This window comes from Canis lupus, chromosome 11, assembly GCF_003254725.2.
Source record: "Canis lupus dingo isolate Sandy chromosome 11, ASM325472v2, whole genome shotgun sequence".
Lineage (NCBI taxonomy): Eukaryota > Metazoa > Chordata > Mammalia > Carnivora > Canidae > Canis > Canis lupus.
In genome coordinates, this window is record NC_064253.1 from 34,533,099 (window position 1) to 34,551,494 (window position 18,396).

General features: G+C 36.1%; 1 protein-coding gene across 7 annotated transcripts in view; it reads right to left on the minus strand.

Annotated features, from left to right (window-relative positions):
* Positions 1 to 18,396, minus strand: part of ZDHHC21 (zinc finger DHHC-type palmitoyltransferase 21) — a 62,492-nt gene that overhangs the window by 43,687 nt on the left and 409 nt on the right. For 2 of the 7 annotated variants that reach the window (XM_049116132.1, XM_025432285.3), the window contains exons 2-4: positions 10,407 to 10,544; positions 4,579 to 4,661; positions 3,133 to 3,231 (exon numbers count right to left, since the gene is read on the minus strand). In XM_049116132.1, coding sequence (XP_048972089.1) covers positions 3,133 to 3,231; positions 4,579 to 4,615 — 136 coding nt within the window. In that variant the 5' untranslated portion in view covers positions 4,616 to 4,661; positions 10,407 to 10,544. Of the gene's footprint in view, positions 1 to 3,132; positions 3,232 to 4,461; positions 4,662 to 7,349; positions 7,525 to 10,406; positions 10,545 to 15,673; positions 15,757 to 18,396 lie in introns of those variants that run through there. The other 5 variants (XM_025432284.3, XM_025432283.3, XM_035696855.2 and 2 more) reach the window with 4 other exon arrangements.

An 18,396-nucleotide genomic window follows, 5' to 3' on the forward strand; every position in this document is an offset into this window, starting at 1 on the left:
GGTGCACCTGCCTGGCTGGCCCAGTCAATAGAGCACACGACTCTTGATCTCTGGGTTATGAATTCAAGCTCCACATTGGATATAGAGCTTCCTTTAAAATATAAATAAATAAAATTGATTGTGGTAATGGTTGCACAACTCTGTGGACATACTAAAAAAGCCACTAAAATGGGTGAATCATATGGCATGTGAATTATACTCAATAAAGCTGTTTTTTCTTTAAAGCTAAGAGACTGAATGAAATCATTTTATAACACTTGGAAATGACAAAGTAATATTTCTATATTTCAAGCATGCATGGGATGAATTTGAATCATATAAATACATGTTTAATGATTTCATTTGACTATTTTACCTACATGCCCAAAAGTTTATAAAAATCAAATTCTGGGGATCTTTGTGTGGGACAATGAAACATTCTCTTATATTCAAATGACCTCATATATTTGGTGAGTCATTCTATTTAAAAAAAAAAAAAAAAGAAACAAAGTCATGTAAAATATTTCAGAGTTAATTCAATTAAAACATGGTTAAAACTGGGGCACCTGGGTGGGTCACTCAGTTAAGTGTCTGCCTTCCGCTCAGGTTGTGATCCCAGGGTGCTAGGATCAAGCCCCGTGTTGGGCTTCTTCCTTAATGGAGAGCCCACTTCTCCCTCTTCTCAGCCTCTCCCTGCACTCATGCTCTCTCTCCATCTTTCTTTCTCTCTCTCTCTTTTTCACTAGCACAATCTCAAATAAATAAAATCTTTCTTTTTAAATGGTTAAAATCAAAAGTATTAGGGCTTAAGTTTACTTTTCTAAAGAATTCAATTATATGAAAACTGCTCAACTTTAAAACAATGATGAATAAATATCAGTTTTTATAGCCCCAACTCAAGTCATGCGATTTTTTCACAGTCAAAATTTTGTATTTTTTACTATGTTAAAACCATATTTGCAAAATAATCAGGAAACCTACACCATGAAACACATGATAACTTCAGTTTTCCCCAGAATCAAAGCAAAGGTGAATAAAGGGCTAAAATTATTCATCTCTATATAGATCGTGGTAAAAAAAAAAAGGGGGGGGGGATGGAGACAAGTATTTGGGTGTCACAGCACTCTATGACAACCTGCTGTGTGACCTATACAGAACAATCTACACTGGGTTATTCAGTCTACCTACCTCATGCAATTACCATGAGGATCAAATGACAGGAGATAGTAAAATACTTTGGAAACATTAAAAAACAATAAATGAAAAAAAAATAAAAATAAAAATAAAAAAATAAAAAAAAACAATAAATGAATTTTTTTTTTCATTTGGACAAAAGGTAAGTCTTCAGGACTCAGTGAAGAATAACAGGCCAAATGTCAACTGAGTTCAGAAAGAATGCAGACATCCAAACAGCAGCAACATGCCATGGAGTCCTCCCATCATTAGCTAAAGGTAACACAGCGCTTTCATGTCAATTCAATTAGTCCTGAGGACATAACTCATTTGGCATTCATTAAAACCAATGTTTTTTAAATGTTTAACTAGCTAATTTTTTTTTAAATCATAAAATTCCTCTTAAAAACTGCAGTTCTCTGTTTTTTCTTTAAAAATTGTGAGATCTAAGAACACTGGGCCTACATGACAATTTCACCGTAGCTGCTGTCTTTAGATGGGAGACTTTCAGTATGACATCGTTCTTCGTTGGCCTCTCTTACTGATTTGTAGCATCTGATACATGCAGGCATTTGAGTTTCTGACTGCTGCAAACTAAAGATTTTGTCAGAAATGGGTCCTGAGTTAGGAAAGGCTTGCTTCTCTAATTTCCTGGAAACACTGGGTTTCAGAGTCGAAGGAGGCAATATGTTTATTAACATGTTAGAGAGCCCTTGATTTAGGCTACTTGAAGAAAGAGATTTGGTACAAATTGCAGATTGCCACCCTCCCTACCCCAAAACGTGTGCATGTGCGCACACACGAAAACTGACAGTGATACTGCTTCTCTAAGTAAATAGAAGCAAAATATTTGACACAGTTCTCAGAAATTGCTAGTCATATAACCATCAGTGTCATATCATTCCCATTTAATCATTAAACTTGCAAGGCCAAGTATGTCCCTAAACAATGGCTCTCAGCAACTTAAGGGAGGCTCTTTAAGTGACTTGCCACTAATCTAATTTCAGAGGGAATTAATAGGTTCCCCAATTTTTTACACACTGGAATCACCTGAGATCTTTGAAGAGTGCTGATATCTGGCTCCAACCTCCATACGTTAGGATTTAATTAATACAGGATTGTGATCAGGACACTGACATTTTTAAAAGCTCCCTTGGTGTCGGCAAGGCTGGAAAGCACTGAAGTACTATAGGGAATATTCTGGTTCTCTAATATCCAACAAAGTCACAGAAATTCCTCATTAGAAGAAAGCACAAGGAGTTCTCAAAGCTTATATAGCAAATGATCAAAAAGTGCAACTGAGGAAAGAGAGTACCTGAGGTTTACTATACCTGGCATATAATAATAAACAAGCAATGCATTTTCAGTGTATTGAACCACATTTCTGTGGTTCAAATGGTTATTATGCAATAAGGGAGCCCCAAATTACCTTCAACAGACACTAGAATAAAAAGCCTTCTAATTTTTTCACTGAGTTGTTAAAACTTGGAAAAATGTAGGCAATTGTGTCATTATACTACAAATATTTACTCTAAGCAATATTCAATTTATAATATCACAAAGAGAGGGATACCATCAAAAAGAATCCTTTTAAATAAAAACATATCAGGTAATTATATATCATTCAACAAGCATTTACTTGTGACAGAGATAGGCACTAAGGATAGAGCACAGAACAAATGAAGAAAACAAAACAAAAACTCTACACCCTCACAGAGGCTATTATGTAGGTCTAGGGTGGGAGAAGAGAAAACCAAATAAACAGGTAAACTACAAGGAGGCAGGGATTGGGGGATACCAGGGTCAGCTGGGATTTGCAATTTTAAAAAAAGAAGTCTAGAAAGGAAACATTTTTTGAGAAAAGACTTGAGAATGGTGTTAGAGTACTTTATAATGAATACATGCTAAAGACTATAAAATACATTCACAAAGGTAATAATGCCAGCAGAACAAAAGTGATCAATCTGAAGAGTGCCATACCTCCATGTGGAATCTTAGGGTTCTCAGGGAGTCTTCCTGGATCAGTAAATGAGGCCCTCACTAATGCAACCAGACAAAATATGGCAATGCCATAGAATACTTTGAAATAAATAAGAAAGTTAAGTAAATAAAATTAGTCATTTGTTCTTCAAAATATTTTATCAAAAAGTATATTGAAAGTTTAAAAGCATGTTTTAAATAATGCCATCAGGATTAATAATTTTCAAAAAATAAAATGGAAAAATTAAATGACTAAATAAAATAATTAAGTACTAATGCATTTCATTCATCAAATAATACAGCCAATAGACTGTCTCATACATATTAATGTTAAATATTATTTTGCATAACTGATAAATTTGCTATAAATCAGATTTTTTATTAACAGATTCCTTGCCAATAATGGCATAAATGAATAAGCACCCTTTTAATTACTAAAAGTACTATATTTGACAGAATCAAAGCAGCATTTTAAAACCCATCCTACAATTATACGTTTTCATCACCTCTAACAGGCTATCTTCAAAATTATTTTGAGTTAGTTACATCCAATTGCTCCTTTCAATGGATCTTAAGATATTGATGTAATGTGAAAATAAAGAATCTAGAAATTTTGAGTTTTTAAAAGAATAGTTAGAAAAATAACAGTAAGGGAAGAGGGAGGAAGGCAGTGCACCCGTAATAGGAAACTTAGTTTGAATGCTAACACCAGAATGGACTGCATGGTACTGGTCAGTTTTACCACTTGTATAACAGAGATTATATTTCCTATAGCACTTGTGAGGCCAAAATGACATAATGTACAAGGAAACTGTAAATGCCATGTACATGTAAAATATTTCATTTCAATCTTATTCTTTTAATCATAAGCAAGCCATCACCAAATGAACCATAGCAGAAAATAATTATCCAAGAGTTCAGTGTCACCATAATCCACATCATAATCCATAATTTTTGTATCATGAAATTCTCATTTCTCAGTAATGTGGACCATCTTCATCCTTAAAACTCCTTCCACATTTGAAATAAGTACATAATAGAAACACTTAAAATACACACAGACACACACAAAATAGCACTACTGTGTCAGTTTCATTTTAAACGAAACAACCTTTAAATCTTTTGCAGAGTTAGATATGGAGATCCCACACATATCCAACCCTGCAAAGTATATAAAAGCCAGTTTTTTTCAAAGCTTCCACAATTTAGTAACTTAATATTAACAGCACTAATAATATTAAAAGAAACGTTATCACAGTGATACTATATGCCAAAAATATTCACAATGAGAAAACTAATTATATAAAGAAATAAAGATCAGAAACTTACTTATTATTAATATGCCTGGAATATGTCCTTCTTCATAGTGAGGAAAGAGGACAATTTTGGGAATTAAAACAATATTGTATAACCAGACAAAGACAATCAAACCCATGCAGCACCAACCATGTGGATCAACAACAAAGTGAATCCGGAGACCCATTTTTGCAGTCCCACAACTGCCTGCCAACCCACAAGGAATGACGATCCTAAGGAGAGGTAACAAAGGAAAAAATTAGTTATGTAGAAAAAAGTACTTGACTAAGACAAAACTATGTTACTGGCAACTATAAAATGACACCGAATTTTCTTTGTATGTTTTTGACAAAAGGAAACACATTGGAATACAAAAAGAAGTTTCAGGATAGTCAAATTTCATCATGAGCTTCAACTAATTTAATTCCAATCTTCACTATGAATTGCTATCATAGAGGATAAATTGGCAATACCTTCTGAAGCTAAACACAAGTCTGTCCTTAACCCAGCAATTCCACGTGTAAACCCAAGAGAAAGGAGACACATATTAAAAGATATGTGCGAAATTGTTTAGCAGTTTTAATCATTAGACTAACTGATGGTCATACAAGTCAAAATACTTGGTCATACAAGTCCCTCTTGTGGTGGGAGGGGTGTTACTAACTACAAAACGACATAAGGAAAACGTTGAGAGGCTAGAATTGTTCTGTATCTTGACCTGGGTATACACATATGTAAAAGTTCACTGTTCTATACACTTAAGATTTGTGCAATTTTAAACCACAATACAATGCCTTAAAAAGTCATTTTGAAAAGTTATGATAACCAGAAAGTAACCACAAAACTGCCAAAAAATATTTAAATTCACAGAACTAAGCCCTACTAATCTTATTACTATCAATTCAAGAAGACCCCTGTTTAAATGGGACTTTTTCATATGAGTGTTAACAAAATCAATCTCCCGAGTAATTCTATTTTCATGGTACCAAAAGAGTGATTTAAAATATATGCCTACCTTAGTAGATAGAAATTACTCTGTAAAGTCAAGGGGGCACTTTTCCCATTAAATACAATGGAATAATACAATAATAAAGTAGGACAATGTTTCTCAAATCTGTAGGCAAATCAGAATCAACTGAGGAGCTTTTTAAAAATACCTTATTCTTGGGTCCTATTCCAGATCTACTGAATTATAATTCTTTATGGAGTAAAGCTCAAAAACCAATAAAATGTTTTAAAATGTTCCCCACGTGTCTCTGATAGAGCTGACTGATATCTAAAGACCACCGATCCAAAAGCTTCCCTAAGACTTCAATGTTAGGGCAATGAGTTGACCTCAGTTCAACAAATTTATTCATGGAGCCACCACAACATACCAGTTATTATAGATACAATGAGGAATGAGATGTGGTCTTTTTTTAAAGTAACTAACAGTCTAGTGTGGAAGAGTCACAAACTGGGTTTAATAGAACATGTTAAGGTCCAGATATGTGGACAAGATGGCCCCAGAGGCATGGAGGATATGGACTAGCTAAATTTGGGCAGGACTCCCTATAGATGGTGAAATCTGAGTTCAGCTTTAAAAGAGTAAAAGTTACCCAAGCAAAGAAAAGTGGCAACAACACTGTAAACAGAAGAAACATCAGGAAGCATACAAGGGCAAAAATTGTAGGAGGTATTACAATTGCCATCATAAGTCATAAAGTGTACAGTGGAGCATGAAGGGTATTTATACTTTAATAAATTATTGAAACTCTGGTGTCAAGGATAAAATTAAAGATCAGTTAGGCTAAGGAAAGACAAAAGCCAAAATTAGGTTTGGAGAAGAGATCAACTGAGGAAATAGTTACAATAAAACCAGTATGTTTTACTAACTGACTGGATATTAGGGGTTACAGAGGAATGAGGCAAGAAGGACTCCCAGATTTTCATCTTCTATCCCTCACTATCATCAGTTGGAGAGCCTCAGGATCTCACCCCTTAGGGGCCTTGCCAATGTTCTTTAAAGCTACAAAGATACCAGAACAAAGAAAAATGATTTAGGATTAGCTAATTTTAAAGTAATACCCTGATCCTATCATCCTTAGAACATGCAAATACTGGAGCAGTAGGAAAAAAAAGACAAGAAACCAAATGCACCACCACCCAACTGTTTAAATCAGATATGGTCTAAATTAGTACTTATGTATGAATTTTAAAATAGAAATAGTGCCTAAGCCTTTAAAAAAGTAAAAGTTGAACTTCATCACCTTTTAATTAGAAAATTAAAAGACCTATCAGTATCATTAAAGTGAGGAAAGTCACAGAGGATAAAGTGTGCTATTTAATTTACTGGGTATCATTGTTTTAAAAACTAAAGGAGCTCAAATACAAATGATAAGCTGTCTACATAGCTAAAATGAGAAACATTAAAAAGAATGTTTATTTTTACAGCCTTGCCAACCATCAAGTGCCAAAAGAAATGACAGAAGGCTCTGTCTCTCAACATGTTCAATATTATTAACTTCATGTACCTTCTTTCTTGTAATGTTTCAGTTCCAGTTAGGACTGAAAAAAACAGACTATGAATTCCAATAATTACAGAGAATAATTTCACTATTTATTTCTAAATTTATTAGTATTAGAAACAGAGAAGCCTACAAGCCAGCAAAATAAGTAGCAGAATTAGCAAATACTCATTAATTTTTTTGAACTCTATTTGTATTCTCCTCCACCAGAGAATAACAAATTTTTCTTATGAGATTCCTCACAACTGAAAATACTAGATACTGAAAGGTAGAGTCAAATGTGTCTGATTTTCCTGCATGTAAGCATATGTAGACAGCAAGCCCTAAAAGAACAAGCATCCCCAAGGAGAAGTAAGTAAAGAACAGAAAAATAGAACAAAGAATAAATAAGATGTTAAATTCTTTTTTAAATACCTGATTAGTGAAAATTAATGCCACATAAGCTTTACAGCTAGATTGCGGAGAAGCAAACAGTAGTCTTCCAAGAGCTCCAAATCAGATTACAACCAGAAACACATAACTGGTAGAGTTGCAGAATCACTCCACTCAGTTAATATCTACTAGGCGTGGCTTATGGCCGAACAGAAACTATTACACATCCTGAGCAACAATCAAACTGAACACAGTGCTGCTGCTGGGTCTTAAGGATGGCATTTGTAAAATACTTTCATTAGCTGGAGATTCTAACATGCTAATTTATACATTAAAAGGTGAGTTCATAACTCAAACTTTGATGTAACTAGTGGACATACTGGTACTTCCACATTTTTTAAGATTGCTATCTGGTGACTCTACTTGAGTGCTGTGACTAAGTTCATTAATGATGTAAATTACTACAGCACAAACTGTTTTTTTTAAGATATTATAATTCAACTCTAATAAACTGGACTACATAAATATTTACAGTGTCCAAACTATTCTAGGAGAAAACTAGCTTTCCTTTCTTGCCTTTTTAGGCCACTAAATCTTACTACGTATTTTCCTCAGGAAGAATACTAGAATCACTATGAAAAGAAGGGGATGGAAAACTATTAAAGGACAGAAAACGATAACATCAAAAGGCAAAATTTAGGAAAGGATAGAAATTAGCCAAAATGATTTACAAGAAATCTAGCCAAATGTTCTCTTTAAACTCAGTTTTATGTGATTCTCCACATCAGCCTTATGAATGTTTCATAAATATTGAAAAAGTATTCCTTCTCTCATCCTTCCTATCTGAAATGTCCCTACAATTTAGCTTACTCTATTTAAATTCAATTCATACTTTAAGGTCAATTTATTTTTTTTTTATTTTTTATTTATTTATGATAGTCACACAGAGAGAGAGAGAGAGGCAGAGAGACATAGGCAGAGGGAGAAGCAGGCTCCATGCACCGGGAGCCCGATGTGGGATTCGATCCCGGGTCTCCAGGATCGCGTCCTGGGCCAAAGGCAGGTGCTAAACCGCTGCGCCACCCAGGGTTCCCTTCAAGGTCAATTTAAATCTCACTCTCCAGATGAAATTTTTCCTGCCACCTCAGTTCACAGTGATTTTTCTCTTCTAAATTTCAAATACAAAGTAAAACTAGTAGAAGAAAATAGCAAGTAGTTTTACAATCTTGAAATGAGGAAGTCGTCTCCAACAAGACCACATAAATATTAAAATTTCTGAAACCTAAAACTTACTGCAAGCAAAATTAAAAGACAAAGTATCCCTTTCAAAAAACATTACAATACATGACAGGTAAGAGGCATACAAAGTAAATACACAGAGAAGCAATTCACAAAGGAAAAAAAATAATGGCTAATCATTATTGATTAGGAAAATATGAAATAACTAGGCGTGTTTTTTATCCTTTGTATTCACAAAATTTTTGAAAGACATGATTATCCAATGATGAGACAGCATGGAGGAAAGGACATGCTCATCCATTACTGGTATGCATGTAAACTGATACAATCATCTTTATAGGGCAAGTTAGTAGGATCTATTAAAAAATCAAACTCTTTCACCCAGCAGTTTTATCTCTAGTAACAGCTACCAAAGTACTCATTAGAGTGTAGAGGTATGTACCCATTCAAGGTGTTCCACATGGTGCTTTTTGTAATCACAAAAATTGGGCACAACGTCAAAGTTCATGAAGAGGGAAGGAATGGTCAAATAAATTATAAGACATCCAAAGTGTCAAGCTACTATAATTTTAAAAGAAAACAAGAAAGGAAAAAAAGGAGGTATATCTAGACCTGCATATGGCTACCCACACATAGTGTTGAATGAAAGAAAGAAGTTATGAGAAAAAAGCTTAACAGCGGTTTCCTAGAAGAGAGGGGAATAATGGAGAGACTAGGAAAAGGCATAAGGGAACACTCCAGTTCCCTCATGAAGATCTCCATCTCGGTACGAATTTGAGGCACACAGGTTGTGAATTTGTCAGAAGTCCGCAAACATACACTTAAGAATGGTGCGTTTCATGGTATGTAAATTTACCCTTTAAAAACCCCTATATACCAACATTGAACTCTAGTTAATGATATGTAGGCTGAAACATCAGGGAGGGGGCGGAAGGCAGAAATGTACTGATGTCTGCAATTAAGTATGAAATGGATCCAAAAAAAAAAAAAATAAAGTGGGTTGACGGGTAGACAGAGAGATGGATGAGCATGTGATGAAGTTTAATAAAATATGAGTTGCAGAATCGAGGTGATAAGTATTCAGATATTACACCACAAATTTTTTTCAACTCTTCTGCTTAAAATTGTTCATAATTCAATTGGAGGGGAAAACAAATTACAGAAAAGTTTATATAACATGATTCTTTCTTTGTTAAAAAAATACATATAAATAATTTCTCAATATTTACAGAAAAAAAATATAAAAGAAAACACATCCACCAAACTGTTAACACTAGTGGTTATTACTGAGCTGAGGAAGGAAAGAGAGTGAGAAGAAAAGCTTTCACATTTTATGTATAGATTATGTGTTCTTTTAAGTTTATTAATAAACATATGCACTTCTAAATTCTTTTCAACCAACTGAAAAATAAAGGTAGCTGAGGAGGTTCTGATTAGACATTACAACCTTTTACACAAGATGTTTAATTTAAGGCTCTCTTTGCCACTATATTTATCACCCTAAGATTAAATGCTTTTAAAATATTTTTTAAAAATAAGAATAAAAATAAAATTAATATCTTTTAAAATGCAGTATAGAAGCATCAGCTGTAAATCCATATCAGATTTGTATTTCAGGAGGATGTTTCTGAAATTCATATTACTTACAGATTACTTTTCTCTATGGAAAAAGAAATTTCTTATTTAAAAAAATGTCTAGCTAAAATTTAATATGAAAAATTTTAAATAAACATAATGCAACTACAATTATCTTTTTCTACAAATGAACAATTGTTTCATGCATCTAAAAATAAGACTTTGATGATACTATGCCACCTAATACAGAAACATATCCCCATGTAAAATTAAATGTAGACTTACCACTTGCAAATTCACCAAGATGTGCTGTAATTTTTCTGGTACTTGCATTTAGAGGTTTTATCTTGATTCATTCTTTTTTTAAGAATTCATTCATCCCAACAACTGGATCTCTCCTCAATGAGAGTTCTCGATGAGAATCTATTAATTGTTTAAACAAATAATCTCTTACAAAGATAAAAATTGTAAGTCACTCAATATTTCATGAAAATGTCAATTACAAAAGTTTTAAATTCAGAAATAAGATGGCTCAACTCCACCTGATTTTGTGTTTTCATATCCTACCCATCCCCCCAAAATCTGCATTTGATTACCATTATACAGGAAAGTTTTCTCTTTTGAAAACACCCAGTTCCCATAAAATCAAATTAGTATTGTGTGTCCAACATTTGGGCTTCATCAAACTTCCTGACCACAAATCACAAAATGACAACAGATTCTGAGATCACTGATGAGACAAAATGCAATGTAACGTCCCTCAAGATGTGAGGCTGGGGATCCCTGAGTGGCGCAGCGCTTTAGCGCCTGCCTTTGGCCCAGGGCATGATCCTGGAGACCCAGGATCAAATCCCACGTCGGGCTCCCGGTGCATGGAGCCTGCTTCTCCCTCTGCCTGTGTCTCTGCCTCTCTCTCTCTCTCTCTCTCTCTCTGTGTGACTATCATAAATAAATAAAAATTTAAAAAAAAAAAAAAAAAAAAAAAAAGATGTGAGGCTGGAACTATCCAATCACAATTGATAAACATAAAGAGTTTAAAATAGAAGCAAGTTTTAGTTTAAAATGCTTTAAGGAAAAAAGTTATCCTCCTATAATGAAACATTAAGAGAATCAACCATAAAAGTTAGTTTCTACAGTTCAAGCTTAAACAACCATACTGTAGCATTCTAGATAACATACATACACCAATTCAGTACTTATTAATGGAATTAACATCTATTGACTATATACTATGCCTTTGCACAGGATACAGACAAAAAAGAGATGGGCCCCATCCTCAGTGGAGACAGACTAATAAATAGACAAGATCCATACCATGTAAGACAAGGTAAGATAGAGGGCAAGAGGGCAAGAATGCACCTCATCTAGGAAGGATGTTGGTTCAGGGAACTTTTTTCAGTTATGGGAATATTTATGTATATACTAGGTTGTAGTACAAAAGGTATTTCTTACAGCGAGTAAAAGATGTCTGGAGAGAGTGGAAAGTGCAAGTTAGCTAGTCAAAGAATGGAGGCTCTTCTGAACAAGGAAGAGAAATAAGCAAAAGTATAGAAGCAGGCAGAGAAAACCTAAACAGACTGAAATGACTAGAGTCATTGCATATGGTAGAACGGAGTAAAACATGTTTAACCTTTTGAGCACACTCATCTCCAAGAAATATATTTTACGACCTCACCAGTATACACAGAAATTTATGACATGTTTTATATTCATTATATGAAATATATAATGGAAAAAATGTAATGAAATATTTGCCCTTACTACATGTGATGTACTCAGACACTGCTATCCTATTTTATCCTAGTTCACTTTAATAAAAATATATAATGTTGGGTCACAGACCACTAAAGAGATTTCATGACTCACAAGAGTGATCTAAGAGCAAAAAACACTGTTAAACCATGCAAATGAGTTTGGACTTTGCACTGAAAACAGTGGGAAACCATCAAAGGATTTTAGGCAGAAGAATGCCATGAGGAAGTTCGCATTTTGGAAAGAACAGCAACACTGTGAAGAATGGACTTGGGTGGATGGATAAAGCTCCCAAACGGACTACACAAAATAAGCTAGGCTTACAGGTTAAACCTGGTGAGAAATGAGGGTACCTGGGAAAACCAAAAACAAAGACTTATAAGGGGAGTGCAGTGGGACAGAGGTGAAGAAAGAACACAGGGCAGGAGATATGCTGGAAAAGGGCAAATTAAGAATTCTATGAGTAAAACTGGTCATACTTGGTGATCAACTGGAAGCAAAGGGCAGATGGTAGGACGGCTCCCAGGTTTTTGGCTTAGGGACTCCATGAAGGGCGGTACCATTCTCCAAGACAGGAAATGAAGGACAAGTTAGAGGAGTTTCCTAAGCATACTGCTTAGCAGAACAAAAGGAAACTATTACTAACTGAGGATGTGAGAAATTCATCAAAATCATTAGCACTGCATTTCCATTCCCTTTATAGACTTTTTTTTTTTTTTTTTTTTTTTTTTTTTTATGATAGTCACAGAGAGAGAGAGAGGCAGAGACACAGGCAGAGGGAGAAGCAGGCTCCACGCACCGGGAGCCCGATGTGGGATTCGATCCCGGGTCTCCAGGATCGCGCCCTGGGCCAAAGGCAGGCGCCAAACCGCTGCGCCACCCAGGGATCCCCCCTTTATAGACTTTTTTAACTCTATTTTCTCCCAGTGTCAATTTTTCTATAGCCATGATTTTTAGATTGTCAAATATAATTTGTTTCTACTCTTACTTTCTAAGCTAATTTAGAGTGGTTTCTTTGCCTGCACTTTTGATTTTTTAGAGACAAAATATGGAATGACAAAGTAGAGGGGCTGCTACTCTAAGAGCAAATGAACAAATTCATCTTCGTCTAGAAAAAAATCACAAGCAGAATTAAATGTGGTACAACAAAATGTTCTGAAACATGGCCAAAGTCAATAATACTGCTATGGCTATGACCGTAGGGTGGCTTCCTAATGTTTCAGCAAAACAGTTCTTCCTGTCAGTATTATTAGGTAATAGCACAAGTCAAACATCTATGAGTCAAACCCAGGTCACTTAATGGCTTAGAATCAAGGAAAACGCCTACTTTACATTGACAGTTATTAGAGCTTCACTGCACCATAGCATTTACAATGGGATGACCATTTCATCTAATTCAACAGCATCACCAACACCAAGGAATCAAATCAAATCAAATCAAATCTATGTAGTATATAAACAATGTTAGGCTTAAAATTCCTTGTAATTTTAGGATAACAAAGAACATCCCAAAGTTTCCTAACTATAAAAAGTCATTAAGTATTTTTAACATTGTTATCTCTGAAGAAATACAATCAACAATTCATGGGGCAAACCAAAATAAAATACCAGTTTCCAAAATGGTTAATATAGAAATACATAAAATTTAAATTTATAGTTGTAGCTTAAAATGAAATTACAACTATAAAATTTTAAACATATTTATATAGATATTTAACTTCTGATGTTATCTACCCTGAAAACTGGCCAGGTTAAATAATTCCACCTAAAATATCAGGCTACTGGGGTGCCTGGTGCCTCACTCAGTTGGTTAGGCAGCTGACTCTTGGTTTTGGCTCAGACCATGATCTCAGGGTCCTGAGACAGGACCAGAGTCAGACTCTGCTAGGTGGGGAGTCTGCCCCAGGATTCTCTCTCTCCCCTCCATCTCTCCCCTTGCTCGTGCGCTTGTGGACTCTCTCCCTCTCCCTAAAATAAAATCTTTAAATATATATAATTATTTTTAATTTTTTAAAAATCAGGCTGTAGCTGTCTCTAATCAAGGAGGTAATTTAATTTTTAAAATATCACATAGGTATCCAGTTTATTTCAAGAGTAGGAAATTAATCTTGTGGTATATGAAAAAGAGAGCCACATTCAAATTATGGCACAGCCTCCAAGCTGCCGTTTCTTTTCAAGCTTCCGTTTAGCCATCTGTAAAATGGTGATAAAAATAACTCATGGAATTGTTGTTATGCTTAAATGAGAAACTGCCTGACAAATGAAAAGCAACTCTCAAAATAGTAACTTTAAAGGGGCTTGGGGAATAGGAGAGGAAGAGAGAGGAAGGTAAGTAAGTTTTACTTCTAGTCCTACAAACTCCAGAATCAAACAATGTTTCCAGGGCCCTATCTTTAAAGTCCTGATACAAATTAGCCATACCCCAACTCTACCTCCTCCAACAGTAGCCTGAGGACACTTGTCAGGGATGAGAAACCTCCCACAGCCCAGCCTTTCAGCTGGTATGGTACTATGAGCATACAGGGAAGTTTTATTTCTACGTGTTGGCATGGGGTCTCTTCAAGCAGAAAACTTAAAATAGAGATTTGATCTAAAATAGAGTGGCTGAACTAAAACCTGTAAACCAAAATCTTTCAAGGAAAAGCAGAAGGGCTGGTAAGTTAAGGACTAAAAAACCATGAGAGCAAATCAGGACCTGATTTCAGAAACTAATGAAGAATTTTGACTCAATGCTGAGTTCTCCAAGAAGACTCTGTGAAAATGTGGGTGGGCAAAGTGTCAAAGCAAAACATACTTGCAGTATCAATGGCTTCAAGAACCCACTTCTAGAACAGTCCTTAAATTACTACCTTCTAGGCAGAATTGAACATAAGCCATTGGCTCCTCTATGTACCTTCATGAGTGAAAAATAAATGTAAATTAATACCTCTGTTAAAAATATTGCACTACAATGACATACTTCATCAGAATTCCCTAACAGAAAGTAAAAACAGGGGCGCCTAGATGGCTCCATCAGTAAAGCGTCTGCCTTCAGCTCAGGTCATGATCCTGGGGTCCTGGGATCCAGCCCTGCACTGGGCTCCCTGCTCAGCCGGGAGCCTGGTTCTCCCTCTGCCTCTGTCCTTCTCCCCTCCCCCCTGGTTGTGCTTGCTCTCTCTCAAATAAATAAAATCTTAAAAAAAAAAAAAAAAAAAAAAGTCTACATGGGACTCTTCACTTAGGAAGGTAGAGATGGGGATCCCTGGGTGGCGCAGCGGTTTAGCGCCTGCCTTTGGCCCAGGGCGCGATCCTGGAGACCCGGGATCGAATCCCACGTCAGGCTCCCGGTGCATGGAGCCTGCTTCTCCCTCTGCCTATGTCTCTGCCTCTCTCTCTCTCTCTCTCTGTGACTATCATAAATAAATGAAAAAAAAATTTAAAAAAAAAAGACTTTAAAAAAAAAAAAGGAAGGTAGAGATGTGGGAAAGGGTCAGGAAAGGCAAGCGAAGAACTCAAGTGTAGGGTAGGGACAGAAGGCAACAGATAACCTTTGCTGCAAACACAGGACAAGGAAAAACCTTCAGATAAAGTAAAAGTAGAAATAAAGAGGCCCTGGTGTTTCCTAGACATGAACCTCACATGTTCTTCCAAGGAGAAGGGAAACTAGCTGCCTACCTCTAGTACCCACAGCACCAAGACAGACTGAAAACAAAACAAAACAAAACAAAACCAAAACTAAATCAGATATCCTTCAAAGCAGGCCTTACCAAAGCAGGCACAGTTTAAGAACAATAATACTAAAACAAATAATCACTCCTTACTTGCTTGAAGTTGAAAATTCTGCAGTAGGTCAAGTTATGCATTCCATAATGACGGATAAAAGGCTTAAAAGCAGAAGCCCGGTTGAGGTCATACCTGCACACATTAAAGTGCGAACTAAAATAAAATTAATCAGAGAGTGGCAAAATACTAATTTTTACCTAACCTGCCCTTTGGGGAAATGGCAACAGGTAGGTGAAAAGAGCAGATACCCAGCCTGCCGCTTACACGAGATGACGTTAAATCTAGCTGCAGGTAAATAAAGCATGGGCAAGAGGGGGTCTGAAAGGCAGAAGACAAACTCTGAGCATGTCACATCTTTTCCCTAGGGTACATTAAAAGAGGGAAATAAGTAAAAAACTACTATCACCCTAAGATATTTTTGGTGAGGTAGCTACCCATGAGAGCAGTGTTATTCCACATCGTGAATAACTAGATTTATTCAATTCACCAATGAGTCTTAACCAAAAAAATCACTATGCTGACAACAACAAAAAGGGATTTTTCCCCATTTATTCTTATTCTTATCTTTCACCTGTATTTTTCACTGATACAAAATAGTTCAAACATTTTCAACTCCGTAGGAGGTATAAGTGCACTCATCATTCTACTAAAGTTAAAATGCTATTTATATTTAGTGCACTTGAAAAACTGAATCTGAGCCCTAATGTTTTACTAAAGCAATATAAAATTCCTTCATGCCTTAATATAAAAGTAAAACTGAGCTTAGGGAAAAACTCTCTGGTAATAAAAATAGCTTTTCCTCTGCCTTCCCTGTTATCCCTGTTAATACTGATATTACCTGTATGTAGCCTTCTATGCTAAAAAAAGATTGTATTCACTCACACTCAATTACAAACCCAGAAAAAGACTCCATGGTGACAATACTAGACTTCTCAATTAGTTTCTTCACTAATACATGGCATTATTTAATCTATGCATTTTTCCACAGGCTCTGAATTAGTCCCTGTGAACTAAAAAAAAAAAAAAAAAAATCCAGCAATGGGCAAATAAGTAAAACGTTATGATTCATTGGTCACTTCTTCTTTAGGATCTACCTGTTAAACTGATGGTTACATGTGTGCATTTAAAAATACCTACCTTTCTCTTATTAAGTAAAACACCCCAGAGATAGGCAGTGTGACACGGTTACCATATTATTTAAAATATGCTCTATACCATTCATTCCAACTACAACTGCTAAAATATATTACACGTAACGGAAATCACCAGTGTTTGAAGGGACCTAATATGATCCCACTGTTTTACATCCAAAATGAGGAAGTCTATAATAGTACTACACCAATTTTCCAAAAATATGGAAATATACATTTTTTATATTTTGATATAATTTTCCTAATACTTCTTCAGGTATATGTTTAAAATGTGCCTTTAACATGTTAAAGGGTTTTTAATTAATTACAAATGTTGTATATGCTAAGTATGGAAAAGCTAAAACAAGCCTTAAATAATTTAGCCTGGGATCCCTGGGTGGCGCAGCGGTTTGGTGCCTGCCTTTGGCCCAGGGCGCGATCCTAGAGACCTGGGATCGAATCCCACGTCGGGCTCCCGGTGCATGGAGCCTGCTCCTCCCTCTGCCTGTGTCTCTGCCTCTCTCTCTCTCTCTGTGTGACTATCACAAATAAATTTAAAAAAAAATAATAATAATTTAGCCTAACTCCTTAGCTGTATAGATAAGAATACAGGATGGGTCACTGACCTATCATGACCCTACAGCTAGACTGTGACAGCAATGGGGCTAGAATCTAGCTTTTCTTTCCACTACACTAAATCTCACTTGGTTCTTTCCTTCCAATTGATTTCTCACCTCACCTCTTCTTCAAAAGTCTTTTTGCCATTAAGAGGTTGTGCAACTAAAGCAAAATAAAACACGGCTCTGGGTTTTACCTGTAAAATAAGTAAAACCTAAAGCAATGAAAGGATTTAACAAGACATTACACAAAAAGCCACAGGAGGCACAAGTCAAGCAGTCATCAAATGATAACTATCGTTGTTGTTATTTTTACCACGAGGCAGGTAGTGAATTTTTTTTTTTCAGTTTGCATACACACTAGCATCCTAGGCTGAGCACCCATTTGACACATCATCTTTTTTAACGTGCGCTTAATTATCCTTAGCCGTCGTTTAGGCTGTAACTTTACACGATGATTTATGACCCACCCATAATGACCTTGATTTTTTCCCCCCCTCTTGTACTTTTATGGACTGCTACACTGCAATATCTTCGAGTAATAACCGGTCAGGCTCCCTCAGCCCTAGAGATACAGACATCCTCCTCTGACTCACAAGGGATTTTAAAATGTGACCCAAATAGATCTCGAGAAACCACAACTTTAAATGGACTCTCCACTTAAAATCCAGCGACCTATTTATTATAGTGAATGGTAACAAGTGCAAACTGCTGCCTTCCAGAAGCTGTTTTCTCAAAATCCCTCTGGGGTGGGGGTGGGGGTGGGGGTGGGGGTACCAGAAGGTCACTAAAGGAGCCAACTACTGGTGCCGCTGCTGGTCCTCCGCGGCCGCGCGCCAGGGGTCCGCAAATGAATGAAAGGCTGAGAGGGCCTGCGCGGCTCTGCGGGCGGGCACGGAGGTTCCCAGGCGAGGAGCTCGGGGCACAGGCTGAATCCATTAAAAGGCTAAATAAATAAATAAGCCAAACCCGCCCCCCAATCGCTGGGACTAGAGCAGGAACCCATCCCCACCC